This window comes from Gilbertella persicaria (genome assembly GCF_025201335.1).
Source record: "Gilbertella persicaria strain CBS 190.32 chromosome Unknown B0P05scaffold_13, whole genome shotgun sequence".
Lineage (NCBI taxonomy): Eukaryota > Fungi > Mucoromycota > Mucoromycetes > Mucorales > Choanephoraceae > Gilbertella > Gilbertella persicaria.
This window is the reverse complement of record NW_026251974.1, coordinates 268,883-284,580: the sequence shown is the minus strand read 5'-3', so window position 1 is coordinate 284,580 and position 15,698 is coordinate 268,883. Positions and strand designations below refer to the sequence as shown.

The following is a 15,698-nucleotide window of genomic DNA, read 5'->3' as shown; positions in this document are numbered from 1 at the left end:
TACTCAGAATGACACGGGCATGTCTATTTACACACTTATTTTGTTTATTCTAATTTAGATGTCAAAGAGGCAAACATTTGACGCATTTCTTCAATAGTCATTGTTCCCAAGACTTCACCCTTTCGTGTTCTCACATTCACAGTGCCTTGGTCCATTTCTTTTTGTCCAACTACGAAAATAAAGTTGTATTGCTGAAGTTGAGCTTGACGAATCATCTTGTTTAGTCTGTCCCGAGGAGAAGTGTCTACGTCAATATAGTATTGATTTTGAGATACTTCAGAATCACCCAAAGATAACTGCTGTGCTACTTTTTGAGCATAGTCTGAGAACTGAGTGGAGACTGGAATCACAATACCCTGTCGAGGACTCAACCAGAATGGCCATTTACCATGCGTATGTTCAATTAAGATAGCCATCATGCGTTCAATAGAACCAAGAATAGCACGGTGAACAATGACAGGTGTTTGACTGACATCATTCTCGTCCACATATTTCAAGCCAAATCGACGAGGCAATTGAAAATCAAGTTGAATAGTAGCTGTTTGATGTGATTTTCCGCTGGAATCTTTGACCATAATATCAATCTTAGGTCCATAAAAGGCACCATCACCTTCTTTAATAGACCAAGGTCGACCTGTAGCATTCAGTGCTTCTGTTAAAGATTTCTCAGCATGATCCCACTCTTCAATTGAACCAATGTATTGTGATTCAGGGCGAGTAGACAATGTTAAATCATAATGAGGAAACTTGAATGCAGAGTAAACACGATCTACAAAAGATAAGCAGGATGTGATTTCTGAAGCAATTTGGTTTTCTGTACAAAAAATATGAGCATCATCTTGATGGAATCGACGCACTCTTGTCAGTCCGGATAAAGCACCTGAGGCTTCGTTTCTATTTTGCTGTTAGTGAGCGCTTGTATTTTCTCATCGAATTACCTGTGAAGTGGACTGAAATCTGCTAAACGAATTGGGAGATCGCGATACGACTTGGGTGTACTATCAAAAATCAAACAGTGTCCAGGACAGTTCATAGGCTTAAGACCAAATAAGCCTTCATCAACATCAATCTCTTGCTCATCATGGTTATGGCCACATCCAGTTTGTTCACGTCCGCTCTTGACCATAAACATATCTTCCATATAATTTTGCCAATGCCCACTTGTTTCCCATAAATCCTTCTTGTAAATCAAAGGAGTCATGACCTCTTGGTATCCATAGCGAGCATACTCACTTCTCAAAAAGTCTTGAAGCTTATGAACAATACGGGTGCCATGAGGCAACATGAAAATAGAACCAGGGCTAACAGCATGGATCATAAAGAGTGATTGGGCTTTACCAATAGCACGGTGATCATTCTCATTAGTCTTGGAGACATCTAGTAAAGGATCAATAAGTAACATGAAGCAAAGAGGAATCAATTTACCATTGATCTTGCTGATCTTTTCAGGTGCTTTACTTGAACATGTTTTAGAGACATGTAGGCTACGTAAAACAGGAAGATTAAGAGCACCTAACTTCGTCTTAGTTGGCGTGTTTATGAGATCATGAAGACATGACTTACGAGAATTTGTTCTCAATGAACGATAGAGCTGTCGAGAAAACATGAAGAGTAACCCTACAAAATGACAGCCCAGGTCTTTAAGGTTTTTTTAAAAGCCGAATAGGCAGGTAGAATTGTGCTACAATTCATGCTGTTTCAAGAACATGTCAAGAAGAAACTACAGGGTTTTATCCCGAGCACTGCAATACTTGACATCTACCGGCTAGGCAAAACATGAAGCATAAAATCAAGAAGATGGAGTTTGAGACCAAGGGTATGAAGAGATAGTTTTGCTTATTCGGAATTAAGAATTTAAGACGAAGTAGAAAAAAAGAGAAAATCAAAAAGTATACAGCTAACTCAAGCAGACATCATTAATTGAACGCATTGATTTCATGATATTATGAGCTTAGTTTTTTTTATTTAGTAAACTACACAGTACTTCAAAGAACATAATCCTTGATACATTTTCTGCTTGTTTAATAGCAGACCCAGCTAGCATCCGATGGTCTCGCAGCTTGTCTCTTGCATTCTGGAATAAAATAATCCACAGTGTTTTGCCACGTCATGTTGTAACAAGTAGTTGTTCCAAAATCAGTATGTCTGTTATTAGTACCAACCTTGAAACTAAGAGCATTACAGACTTGCCTGGTTATGACAGACTAGCTACGTTTACATTTACAAGTGACAGCCAAAGCATCAGAGAGATAAACAGTGACCAAAGCGAAAAAGAGGATGACTTGAGTGGAGCGCATTTAATGAAACAATGATGAGAGAGAAAGGGCAAGCATGCCTTCTTTTTATATGTATTGTATGCTTGTACAACATAGTTACCATGCAAAGGTATTACCAATAGCCCTTTGTTTTTTGTTTTTTGGTTGTGATAGGTCATCTCTTGAATGATAACTTCTCTTTGAAATTGATCTTTGTAGAAATAAAGCTATTGATTATATACGTTGCTTTTGCAATCTCAATGACTTGAGACAAGGTTCTTCTTTCAGTCAGCAAAATGTAAAATAAGGTACCAAGGGTAATACATGTACTTGGGAAACTAGAATTAAAATAGCTTCTATGGAATTTTATATGTGGAATAACGGACAACGCTTGACTATTTTTTTTTAGTAAAACATCAATAATTATTACTGCCATTGATTCTGAGGTTTTTATTATGCAACATACAATTGATCTATGCAGTGTCTACTCACAAGTCTTTCTATGTTTTTGAAATAAAAGACTTTGTCATAGCGCCAATCATAAACAGCCTTTGTCATAATTTGAAAAAACCGTAAATCATTCAAAAGAGATCTTTATATGTAACTCAAAGATGAGAGAAAGCACATTAAGCAAGGTTTCTAAAAGTCAAAAGAAAAAACACAACTTAAAGCAGTTATCAACTAATCCTTCCACACATTGGGCCTGCGCCTCAGATTTGATTTACTTTCGATCTAGTTGTAAAATAACTTTTTGAAGCTAAATTTGTCTGGTAATGTTCTTCTTGAATACAGAAAAAAAAACATTCTTTAGTATATAACTTTATTAAACTGCTGATTTGATCTCCTAAACATAGACCTATATCTTTTACTTTGTAAAGTCACTGTTTTAGTGTCCTATCATTCCAACATCTTTAATATCAGTTTTTTTCTTGTGAGGCTAAATATAGAACGAATACATAATAAATAAAGGGAGAATGTTATCGTTCTTTCAGAACTTATCGAAGAAGAAAAGGCAATATATGAATCAAAGAAAAGGACATACAACAACAAAAACAAGACAAAGGGTTTTTAGTCTTTGACCATGTTGTCTGACGCAAAACAATATGGAAATTTGACCTAGAAAATGTGTAGTTCCAAATAAGTTGTATAGGCTAACCTATTTTCATGTAGCTTACATGCTATTTTTCGTATGATTTGATCTGACACCATGCAACTAATATGGTGAAAGATGAGCAATATAGCGTCATTTTACTCTTAGAGCTAATGATTATCGATCCCATCAAATATAACAACAAACACTACGCTTGTATTGTGTGTACACAATTGAACTTTGAGAATATTCGGCCTAGAAATCTAGAGCATGACGTGGTATGCGCTCAAAGCTCAAAGTGACTCTTTTAATGTGCTTGACTTGCCTGGAACTGCTCAATTCCTAAAAACATTGTTTGTAAGACAAGTATACTGAGAATAAACTACAAAAGAATATATTTCTACAATGTGTGTTGAGGTTTGACGAATCTAATCTAAACGCCAGTAAACCAAGATCATTCCAATGTCATTGTGCGTTGCCCAAAGGAGAGAAGCGGGAGACACCAGAAACAGGTGATTGCACCATAAATATAATACATAGTTGCTTTTTAGTTGAGAGATGTCCTATCAAATACATTGCATTCAGTGTTAGTCACTAGTCATTTTCTATACCCTTTTTTTTTTTTTTTACTTACACAACAATAACATCATCCAGTGTTTCTTTGTTCAGTAAAATGCATACCAACCAAATCAAATCAAGTAAGTCATATCTTCCATCACTAACTTTGTCGATATTTCAATAGTCTACCACCACCATCATCATAGAAATTGGCCAACAACCGAGCATACTATCATTTTTCATGATAAGGTTCCAATCAAGTAAGTTGTTGCTGTCATTGTCATTGTTTATTCGAACGTTGGTAATAGTCAAATACCTCGTTCGTCATCATCATCTTGGCCAAGATCGGGTCCGAGTCGATAAGACATTGGGCATTGAAGACGGGCCAATTCAGTCATGATATACAATCCACCAGCTGCAGCTTGATCAACAGAAAGTGATGAACGGGGCTAAAAAACAACTGAATACAGTTAGAATACAACTAATGCCTTTCCTACTACCTTTCGACACAAAACATACCAACAACATCATTGATCACTCTTAAGCAAACCCAGTTTCATTGTCGCACCGTTCCCTGATCCTTTCGATTGAAGCCATATAAAGTAGATCTATGTAACAATAGTATTAGAAATGTTGAGCCATCATCCTAAATTTCTTACCCAAATATCAAAATATACAGCCAAATAAACTTGCTGGGAGTGCTGCAGAAAAGTTCACCTATAAAGAAAAAAGAATGAATGAGTAAAGGTCAGCAGTAAGGATGATGACTAATAACAGGTAGATGGCAATATCAGTCCGTTGACTACCGTAATCAAGCAATGGCAATGTCGAAAGCATTGTCACCACAAGACTAGGGAATTTGTCCCAGCAAGGATAGCTGTCTAGTCAAACGGAACTGAGTCGAACAAGCTGTATACTGTCTTTCCATGTCCTTCAACAATATAGAGCCGTGTCCCCTTGCGAGCAAGTCCGATCTTCCAATAATGAAGCCATTATCATCATCACTAAAGAAGCAAAGAAGCAAAACAACGCCCCAGCTTTTAATTTTTCCCACCAGCCAGTCAAGACAACTACCATTTACAAAGACAGCATTGTGGGGGGCCACAACAATACTCTGATTCATACGCATGACCAAGGTCAAACTTCAGGTAAGAATTTCGTACTTTATTTGATGATTGATGATTGATTATTAACATTGATTTTTGATTCTTTCACAGGCAAATCCGACGGCAATAGTGATGATCAGTCGTACCACACTCAGAAAGATGGTAAGACAAGCGTATTTCTATTTTATTGTTGGATATTATCGATATATTTATGTTTTTCTTTTTGATTGTTCAAGCTACCCCCGATGTGCGTCGTCCTCCTCTCAATTCAGCCAACTACAATATCACAAGTAACTCCAATCCCTCCAATAGCTACGACGATGAACTTGACTATGAAGCCACCCCAGTCTCATCCTCTGACGAATTCACAGTCACATCCACCTCACAATTATCATTATCATTACACATTTTCCCAGAAAATGTAATTATGCCGTATTTATTCACATGAATGAATACAACAATTGGCTTAATATGAACCGCACCACATGGAGCTCCGTTTATCGTGGATCGTGTAGACATCTCTGAAAGGTTTTATCGATTACAGCAATATGTCTTTGATTTTGTGAAAACCAACAACTTGACAGTGGAATCTGACCTTCATCTTATCCTTTCGTTGTCATCAATTCTTCTGCTGCAAAACAACAATCGACTTAACCATGCCATAATTCCCTTTTTTGGAGACAAACTCTACAGCAAAATCCGCAAGCACAACCTTGGCGAATGGAACATGACTCTCAAATTCCCTGGAAATGTCTTGCTGGAATCTATCATCACTGCACAGAACCTGTATGACGAAACCACTGATCGAATCAATGCATGCGCTTCACTACTTCTCCTGGCAAACACCATTGATGATCCTGTCGACAAAAGGCTACTGGTCTCGGCATCGCAGCTCCTACAACTCCTCCCTGTTGATGCAACAAATATTGAAATATCTGAAACAACATTCATCACAAGATACATCTTACCAGCACTGCAACCCTTGTTTGACAATCAGGAAAAAAATATACGCTTCGAATTCTCATCCACTGACCTTGCTGACAATCACAAACGATCACCTGGTTTTAATGGCTGTCCTGACTGCATCATCACCATTTTTCAACACCAAACGGACGACGGCGCAAATGTAGGATTCGGTGAAGTGAAGCGACAATCAATGGCTGGTAATCATTATTTGGTAAATTGGGACCTTCTGCGACTGGCTGTATTTGGTAAAAATGCGATTGATGGGAACAAGTTATCCGGCAATTTGGCGATACATGTTGTTGGTGAGTTTCGTGACGGCAAAAATGTACGAGTTGTATTGATTGTACTCTATTTTCTAGGCCCGTACATCACCTTTTATTTGATCAAACTACATGCTGATGGATTGTATATCATGACTGAATTAGCCCGCCTTCAATGCCCAATGTCTGTTATGGAAGTGCCTGCTTACCTCACAAACTTTAGTCGGTTAAAAAATGTCATACATATCTTTGAAAATTTGTGCAAGCCTGACAATAGCAATGATGATATCTCTTCTTGGCGCCGTGATTCTCTGACTTCAACTGATGTTATGTTTGTGTTGGATAAAAAGAAGGATAGGAAACGAAAAAACACCACTGGACACTATGCTTCGAAATGAAAAAATAAAGACTGTATTTTTTTTATGGATTGACTTTTATGGTGGGATTAGGGAATGATGGTGATGCGATAGGGTAAGGGGCTGTTAGAATTAGGGATGATACTACAATGGTGGCGGCGATGATGATGATGATGATTATACAGGGCGATACCATGTTATTGGATCTACATACAATGAGAAAAACGATAATGACCTTTGGTTTATTGCTAACTTTTGTATGTTGATGGGCTCAGTCGTTGGAATATGGTCAAGTCAGTGGATGGATTCAGTGGATTACATTACTCTTTTGATCCCGCTTTGATGATTGTCTCAATGGAAACTCTTTTTTAGTTTACCTTGTCGCTTACCGTTAGCTTAGATGATTTGATTCTTTCAATAAACTTTTTTCTGTATCTTTACTGTCTTTTACATTGTCTTTATACTTTACATGGACCATTAGGATATCCGACAACTTCTTGCCGTCAAGTCAAAATCAAAAAGGCGACAGGTTGATCAAAAAAATCCCGATATCTGTTTTTCGGAAATCCGACGTCCGTTTTTTTCAGGTGCGACAACGATTTCAAAATGTGCGACAAGTAATTTCGGAAACACTGTATAGTGTGTATATAAACATAAAAAGCTAGGCTACTGCTATGAAACGCACAAGTAAAAAACGGCTGAACTTACTTAATTTGTATGTTGACCGAGAATAAACACCAGCGCAATTTTTTTTTGTCGCTGTCATTAAATCCGCGTTTCAGCTGAAGGCCTTTTTAAAATATTCCAATCTTCCTTAAATAGACCAAGTTACACATACATATATTATGAATGCATCATTTAGCCTTTTCAAATAAAAAAAGAATAGCTCAGACTTTTGTAACAAAAAATGTATAGTAGGATTATTTCAATTGGACATTTATAAAGAATTGGAAAGTGCAATTGAATGCAATACAGTCTTGTAACAAAACAGCCATGGTGACACAAGGCCAGGCCTAGATATTGGCCTGGATTCTTAGCCCCGAGTTTATTCGGGCATATGACGAAATTTTGGTTAAAATGTTGTCTGTGCTTCTGGGATCCATTCTAATTGTCTTCTTTTTATCATGATCAATTATAGCATAAAGAACATGCCATTGGTAGTCTCAATTGCATAGATGGCTTATAATGAATTTTTAAAAACGTTGTAAACAAACAATCAATTATTTTTGTCAATCAATACGACAAAAGGAGAACAATGCTTCATTAAAGTCAATTAGCTTTTTATGTATCACTATTTGCGCATTTACCAAGTTTGGTTTCTTGTTTCATTCATTGGGCAGGGTCTCTGCACAACATGTTCATTTGCTATATAACCACTTCATGCTACTTGACCATATTATGACTGTAATTTACAAGCTATTAATGTAATTTCATTATATTATCTTATGGAATTGCTTTATTCATACAGAGATAAGTTTAGACAACATTAGGATTCTGGACAGCATAATGTTATTATTTTGAGATTCAGAACTCCAATAACAAATAAGGCCCCATTAATTAAAGCAAATCGGGTATTCTGACCCAGTTTAAATTACTTTGACACAATGGAGTGTCAACTTGCTGATCTTGATTAACACGCGAGCGGCGGTAACTGAAGTTGAATTTCATTAATATATAAACGGATTGTTCCTGGACTCAATTCCCCTTTTTTTATTCTTCATTACCACATCATCTTCTATTATAGCATGTCTTCCTTCTCTCGCATTACTCTCTTTTTCGCTACTGTCTTCATTGCTTGTGCATGCATTGTCTCTGCTGCCCCCATTACTACCACAACCACCAGTACCACTTCTACCACTATTCTTCTTGAAACTCCTACTGCTGTTCCATCCGGTACTGTCAAATCTTTCAAAAAGTCTACATCTTCCTCTTCTGGTAGCTACTCTGGTGATGCCACTTATTATACTCCTGGTTTAGGTAGCTGTGGCGGGGAAAACTCTGATTCTGATATGATTGCTGCATTGAACCATGTTCAAATGTCCAATGGTGCCAACTCCAACAACAACCCCAACTGTGGTCGTAGTATCAGTATTAAAGGCCCTAATGGCTCTGTAACTGTAAAGATTGTTGATACCTGTCCTGGATGTGCTAGTGGTGATATTGATATGTCTCCTGCTGCTTTTGCAAAGATTGCTGATCTTGCCGATGGTCGTGTTCCCATTAGCTGGTCTTGGAACTAAACAAACAACTGTAACTTGTTTCTCTGGTAGAACAACATCATATTTAGATTATCTTGGCTCGATGCTAATATTCATTTTGTTCATTTATCCCCCCTCCTCAATTGTATACATTATCATTATTTCTTTTATGGGCCGGTTTCCATCACTTTGTGTTTAAATAAATAAAAAGCCATTTCTTAACAAATATGCAATCGTTTTCAAACTTTAAAGTTAAGAGAAATGTATTCGCATACATAATTAAAATTAATTCAAGTATGTTTATACAATTATAGTCTGACAGACAAAGATTGATCAATGCAACGATTGATAAACTCTTTTTTGCAAGTCATATCCACTCCAAAAGTACTAGACAACATATCACGCACTTGCTTTTTTGTGAGCTTCATCAAGTCATGATGGTCCAAGATTCTTTCGATTTCTTGAATAATAATAGCATCACTGGGTATGTTGAAAGACGGATTAGATTCTTTTACAGTGGAAGATTTTTGAGTCGAATAAAAGCTGCCTGTTCCGTTGGGAACTCCCTTATTGCTTGCATAATGGTAAGAGTGAATAGACCCACCTCCTCTTGAAGCCATATCTTCTTGCACAGAAAAGGCCATTCTTTCAGGTGGTAAACTAAGCGCAGTAATGGAATGCGAGTAATTCGAGTGGGCTTTGTGTGGATAATCAGGCGGAATGTAATCAGTATATTCATCTTGTTTTGAGTGATGTTCATCCTCCCATTCACCCATCATTTCTTGCTCATATTCAGACCAGCATTTGGTCGGAATTTCATTGGGATCAAAAAAGCCTTCTTCAGGGCCCACGGCTCGCTTCTGCCCCTTCTCTCCAACAACAATACGGGTTGTACCCCATGAGAAATCATCAAAGTGCCAAAAGGCATAGAGAGGGATCAAAAATGAAAAAACAGGAATGGCCAAGATATACACAATCATCCAACCAATATGCTCCCACTATATTAAGAGCATAAACAAACAATGCTGCATTCGTTACGGAGCTTACCTTTCTACGTAAGATAAAAATAATCGCTTGAAGACCGTACACGCCCGCTAATGTTATGATCGACATCAGAGGTACTTGATTTGTGTTTGTAAACAATTGATAAACAAGATAACCTAAATAAAGAACAACGGCTGGCATGACTAGCGTACTCAGCAAGTCCAACATGACTACAAATCGCATCGAAAAGCAGCAGAAACCACATAGCTGAGGTAGAAACATGAGTTCACCAAGGTTATGTACAGTCGAATTAATCCATCTACGACGCTGCGAGAGCAATACAGGCCATTGGTCGGGCGCATTTGTCATACAAGCTGCATCGGGTGTAAATTTGGTCTTATAAGAAGGAAAGTGCTTCAAAATCAGTGTGGTAAGGTATCGATCTTCACCCAAATGCAATAAGTTCTTTTTGTGGAGTGTATCAACTCGGTTTTCAGCATAATCTTTAATCACTTGGTTTGATGCAAGCAGAGGTTGGTTACGTGTCGTGGAGCGAATACGATACATGCAGAAACAACCGGGTAAACAAGTGACTGAACCAAACAAAGACTCAAATGCTTTGGCTAAATGATGTGAAATATAATATTCGTACACCTGTATCATTGTAATCCAAGTATCTTTTTCGTTTGACAACATGGTCTCACCACAAAGACCCACAATTTTGGCGTCATTGACAAAACAAGAGACCATTCGATTCAGAGATTCAGCAAGTACTTCTGTATCAGCGTCCACCATAAGTACGAACTCATAAAAAGCAGGATTAACACCAATCACATTCTTAAGTTGATGATGGATTTCGAGTTCCATAGGTGTCATAGGTGAATCGAAATGCACCTTATTAAGAAACCGCATCAAGACCATTTGAGAATCTCGCTTGCCACGATTACCAGGCTTTTGTCGTTCTTCTGGAGTACCACATTTGACAATTACAATATAAGGAACAACATGTCCAGAGTATTCATAAAGGCCAGAATATACTTTGCCCATATTGTGTTGCTTTCGGCCTTCACCTAAAGATAAGAAGGATCTTGCTGGCGGATCAATATTAGGATTGACTCCCAAAATGTCTAAAACAATACGTGGGGTTGAACGGTCATTCCCACTACCAACAATCATGCCGTCTGCAATCAAAAACATGAGCTTTCGTTTATCATCGTATTTAAGCGCAGCCAGAGAATTGATCGTCTTTCTCAAAGAGTCTTCTCCTTCTGTATAACATGGCACTTGGCATATAATAAACTTGTCGTATTCTTCAGGCACACGTTGCACACCCAATCTTAAGGCAGCTAAAAACTTGAACAGAATAACGCTGCACAAGAAACCAGTGATCAAAAGCAAAAGATACTCGGAGAACATACACTGTGTTGAATTACGTGTGTCCACCTTACCTACAAGGAACAAGTTTCGCAAACAAATGAGTTGGCGCTCTCTCACAGTCTTGTCTAGAGGAAGTGAATCAAAATGGGCAGAGATATCTGTACCAGCCAATTGTCGAAATAGTTCTGTAATCGAGTTATCGATAAAGTCCATGTTGATGTTGAGTGGCATAGGTTGCCCCTCTGCAACACGGGGACTACGACCACCCATCATGTACGAAGTCAAGTCATATACATTTTCATGAATAATAGCCCAAAGACGCTGTCGGTTAATGCCGCCTATTTGAACAGGGTAGGATGCTTGGTTTTTGATATCTACTGGATCATATCCCATAAAACCGAGACGATAATTGCGTCTGAGATAGACCATCTGCTCAAAGTACCAATCAGGGCGATAGTCTTCTCGAAAACTTCTGAAATCATGATAGACAGCATTTGAGTCTGTAATGTTGATATGGGCATCAAGAGTAACTTCTCTAGGAACTGTACCATCAATACCATCACATAGCGCAGATACTTGCACAGGAAACAAGTCGCTTGCATCTTGACCAGCATATTGAAAAAGTGCATTGGAAGGAATGACTTCTGAGGCCCAATGACGAGGTGCAAACGAAGTAAGGTCAAACACTTCGCCTCGAATAGCAATATAGGCATTGTCCTTGTCGTTTTTTGCCTGTAGTTCAGACTGGGTATAGAGATCAATATGAGGACAGACAAGTTGACCAAAAAATGCAATAAACCATATCATGACACCACAAAGTAGAAAAATCAAGCAACAGAGTGTCAGCTTTTCTCGCCATGCCATACGAATATCAGCTCTTTTCATACCGCACATACGTTGTAAGAAGAAACTAGGAACCCACCAAGTCATAATCCAAGTCATGATTAACCAGCAGCCCCTTGCCTTTGTTGTTTTTGGCTTGTCTTCAGCTTGATCTTTTTCTTGAATAGCTCTTGATTCTTGTTGTCTTCTATGCATACTACGCGCTGAGTACACTTCATTGTCATCTTCATAGGAGAAGCGATAGCGCGACTTATCGTCGTCACTAGCAAGCGTAACTGTGGTTTGAAGTATACTTTCGCATTGATTGGAACAGACAGATCCCGTTTCTTCTTGATAACAACCATCATAACAATCTTCTGAATAGACTGAGTCCATTTCAGTCATTGACCTGAAAGTAGAAGGAGGGAATTGAATACTTTCTTGATAACCATCTTCTTCATCTAAGATTTATGTTGGAATACAATACTCAAAAACAGAAAAACTTACCAAATGGGATGCCTTTTGCTATACACCTAGCTCTTCTTTGCTCTCTTTTTTCAATAGCACGAAGCTTGTTTTCTAATATGACCCAACCAATCCCCTTTAAGTAGACCTAAGAAAAATATACGTTTAGCAAAGAGTTAATTCTCAATGAATTTATGTATGCCTTTTCTTCATATTCAGCCATCATATAATCATTCCAATCAAACGCATCTCTCAAAGCAAGCCATTTGTCTCTAAGCTCTGCATCCAAATCTACAGAAGTTGCATGAATAATATCAACATAACGATCACAAAATTCTTGTAAATCCATTTGAATTGTATATTCAAATTTGGCTCGGTTGACGAGTGGTAGTAGTTTAAATAGCTTGGACTGAACTGCTAATTTTTTGGCATCGCATGAATTTGGAAGTAACAAATCGTTAGATCGAAGACAGATGACAAACCAAGTCTTTGTTGTGTTAATTGTATCCATAAGTGTAGAAATGTCTTGCTTAAACTGCTTCATTCGATTGTTGTTGGTTGAGCTTGGATCTGTTGTGTTATTTTGTGAGTCAGGAACAGATTCTGTGGTGGTATTTTCAACTTTCGCGACAAATTTTGGAGAGAAAATCTTTTTAAGCAAATGACTACTCGACCGATCCTGTTCAGAAGCATTTCGGGCACTAAAAAGCGAAACAAAATCTGCACTGACTTTGTCTATAGACCCATTGGCTAATTCAGTAGATGAATAAGTGACAAGTCCAGTAAAATGCTGAATGGTAAACACAGATCCATTTTGGCCAAAAGCTATTTTAGGCTGAGGATTCTTTTGAAGATGTTGGTTGTATGTATTCATAAAAGACTTGTTGGCTACATTTTCTTCTGTGGCTTCAGAAAAAGATGCAATGAGTCCATGCAAAGGGTCATCTAAGAACTCAATCGAGTCAACAAAATCAGCTGAGCTTGGAGCAGCTCGGTCAAACACAGAATATAGTTGTATGTTCTTTTCAAAAATGTCGTTCATCATGTAGCTGTAAAGCTTTTCGTTTGCATAGGAGGTGCAGAATTGAGCATAGGAACCGTTCTGCTGGTCAAGCGAAACGCCTGGAAAATCGACAATACCAATAAAGTTTTGAAATTCGCTTTTGTAGAGTTTCTTGTTGAATACATCCGTTAACCATGCAACCAAGAGTGTGTACAGTGTTTCTGCTAAAGCATCACGTTGCAATGCTGCTTGTTCTGAATTCAAGAAAATGGTGGTGAGGTCTCGCTTGATTAGTTTGGTTTGGTAAGTTAGACAGGTTTCCAATGCTTTTGATTCGACACCAAGTAAATCAGCAACAATGTCTAGTTCGTTCATATTTTTGACAATAGCAGAATCCTGAGCGTTTGTCACATCGTCTGCAAATTGTATATTGCCTAAATGCAAAATAGCAGCAATGATTTGTGTTATTTGCAGTAGAGTAGATCTGCCGATACCCAGTGATTTCAAAAGTGTTTTTAGCTCGTCGTATTTTTCAGTATATTCGGTCGCAAGTCCACTGGCTAAGCGCGATGCCTCCTTGGTTCGAAACAAATAGGGATAATTCGGTGTCTCGTTTAGGTAGAGCTCAGTCTTTTCTTCATTGGAGGAGCCAAATAAGACATAGTAAAATATATGAAAGTTTCGTTCATCACCCGACGTATGTGCTATGCGTGATTTTTCTAGCATAAAGTTTGAGAATTTGGCACCCGTCATTCGCCCACGTTCATTAAATTGTAAGGAAAGATATTTTCCTGCACACGATGCATTTTCATTCACTGTATTCTTGGCATGTAGAAATGCTTCTAAAGCACTATAGGCCTTTTGAACCATCTGTTGTATTTTTGAAGGTTTTTTTGTACTGCTAAGAGTAACGAGGTGGTACAAGATCCATTGATGCATTTCTGATTTTCCACTTCCACATAAACCACTATGAATAGGAGAAGTCAAAAAAAAAGTCAAGGAGAGAATTTATATACCTCAGAATTATAGACTGGTTATTTCCAGTACGGCGCATATGAAAATAGGCTTGATTTGTATGTTGAAAAATATGTGCCGGGAGTTTCTCATGTCGACCATCTGTAGTTTTGTATTCGGTTAAATAATTTTCGCTTGTTTGTTCAATTTCTTCACGACAATCTTTATAAGGATTAATAGCAAGTAACAAAGAATTTCCAATGCGAGTGTAGATCTGGTTTTGTAGAAATCGTTCTCGAAGTGCTGTAATAAAACTTTCCTCTGTAATATGTTCTATATCTGCTAAATCTTCATAGAGTGACAATTGATTCATTGAATAGTCATCCATTGTACTGTATAAAGTAACAATGAAAAAGAAATAAAGAAAAGAAAAATTTGAACAAAGAATTAAATCTTTGAATTTGATTATGGTTCAGACTGAAAAGAAAGAAAGAAAGAGAAAAAAATAATAATTCAGGAACGCTGCTCATAATAATAACTTTTTTTTTTCGCTTTTTTCCTATTGCTTTTGAAGTGGAATATTACTACTACTTCTCCTAAATCAGGACAAAGTTACTCTATTTTCATTTCTATTTAAAAAAAAGAGATGTTAACCCCCTTTTTTTATGATATGGGGGAAGAAGATTTGCTATAAATTCCTGCAGTTTACCAATAATTCTCTTCTTTGATTTAGCCCCTCTTTTCTTTTTTTTTTTTTTTTTTTTTTTTTTTTTTTTTTTGAAAATTATAAACTTTCTTCAAAGTTTGTTTTCTAAATATTTTGTATAAAAGGCGCAATTGCGATTGCGAATTCATGCTTGTCTGGTCCATGTATAAAGAAATGTTTACATAAACAAAAAAAGTGAAAAAATGGATGCAAATATAAAAAGACATGTTACTCCTTACCAAAGTAATAATACATTTACAAAATGTGTTCTTATGTAATGAAACTGTCAATCTCTTATAATCAAAACAGTGTAATTATACGAAGCATATCTTCACAAGAAAAAAAAAAGCAGTTATGTAAAAGTAAAATAGTTGTTTTCACCTTATGATCTGAAAAAATATGTAGCTCATTGACAAAGGTATTGAAATTAGTACTTGATAAGCATTTTCTTTTTAAAATAAACTCCAATATTAGAAAGCAAGTATTTTCAATATGATTAGGAACCAGGTAGTTTCTTGATAAAAAGCAGCAACAGTAAAGATGTTCATGTCTTTATTGTCTGTAGCATAAAATATGCTAATACAGCACCACCAATCTT

General features: G+C 37.2%; 6 protein-coding genes across 6 annotated transcripts; 2 read left to right on the top strand and 4 right to left on the bottom strand.

The window, feature by feature from the left end:
• Nucleotides 1-44: 44 nt before the first annotated feature.
• B0P05DRAFT_578523 (threonyl-tRNA synthetase) lies at nt 45-1,318 on the bottom strand (the record flags this gene model as incomplete). Its single annotated transcript, XM_051581861.1, has 2 exons — nt 45-894; nt 939-1,318. 2 exons carry the CDS (start codon nt 1,316-1,318, stop codon nt 45-47), a joined length of 1,230 nt encoding a protein of 409 aa, XP_051436346.1.
• Nucleotides 1,319-2,021: 703 nt separating this feature from the next.
• On the bottom strand, nt 2,022-2,204 carry B0P05DRAFT_466996 (uncharacterized protein; the record flags this gene model as incomplete). Its single annotated transcript, XM_051574362.1, has 1 exon — nt 2,022-2,204. A coding segment is annotated over one exon (183 nt), but the record flags the coding sequence as incomplete, so codon positions are not given.
• Nucleotides 2,205-4,351: 2,147 nt separating this feature from the next.
• B0P05DRAFT_43306 (uncharacterized protein) lies at nt 4,352-5,126 on the bottom strand. Its single transcript, XM_051573689.1, has 4 exons — nt 4,978-5,126; nt 4,563-4,620; nt 4,423-4,511; nt 4,352-4,363 (listed from the first exon to the last, which is right to left on the bottom strand). The coding sequence occupies exons 1-3, from the start codon at nt 5,030-5,032 to the stop codon at nt 4,460-4,462; spliced, it is 165 nt and encodes a 54-aa protein (XP_051436344.1). The 5' UTR covers nt 5,033-5,126; the 3' UTR covers nt 4,352-4,363; nt 4,423-4,459.
• Nucleotides 5,127-5,898: 772 nt separating this feature from the next.
• On the top strand, nt 5,899-6,519 carry B0P05DRAFT_452067 (uncharacterized protein; the record flags this gene model as incomplete). Its single annotated transcript, XM_051573892.1, has 2 exons — nt 5,899-6,277; nt 6,335-6,519. Coding segments are annotated over 2 exons (564 nt in total), but the record flags the coding sequence as incomplete, so codon positions are not given.
• A 1,721-nt stretch (nt 6,520-8,240) lies between these two features.
• Nucleotides 8,241-9,015, top strand: B0P05DRAFT_536038 (RlpA-like double-psi beta-barrel-protein domain-containing protein-containing protein). The gene has a single exon (XM_051577521.1). The coding sequence runs from the start codon at nt 8,337-8,339 to the stop codon at nt 8,829-8,831; it is 495 nt and encodes a 164-aa protein (XP_051436342.1). The 5' UTR covers nt 8,241-8,336; the 3' UTR covers nt 8,832-9,015.
• Nucleotides 9,000-14,860, bottom strand: B0P05DRAFT_488537 (chitin synthase). Its single transcript, XM_051575284.1, has 5 exons — nt 14,457-14,860; nt 12,640-14,407; nt 12,480-12,585; nt 9,837-12,433; nt 9,000-9,787 (listed from the first exon to the last, which is right to left on the bottom strand). The coding sequence occupies exons 1-5, from the start codon at nt 14,780-14,782 to the stop codon at nt 9,098-9,100; spliced, it is 5,487 nt and encodes a 1,828-aa protein (XP_051436341.1). The 5' UTR covers nt 14,783-14,860; the 3' UTR covers nt 9,000-9,097.
• Nucleotides 14,861-15,698: the final 838 nt, after the last annotated feature.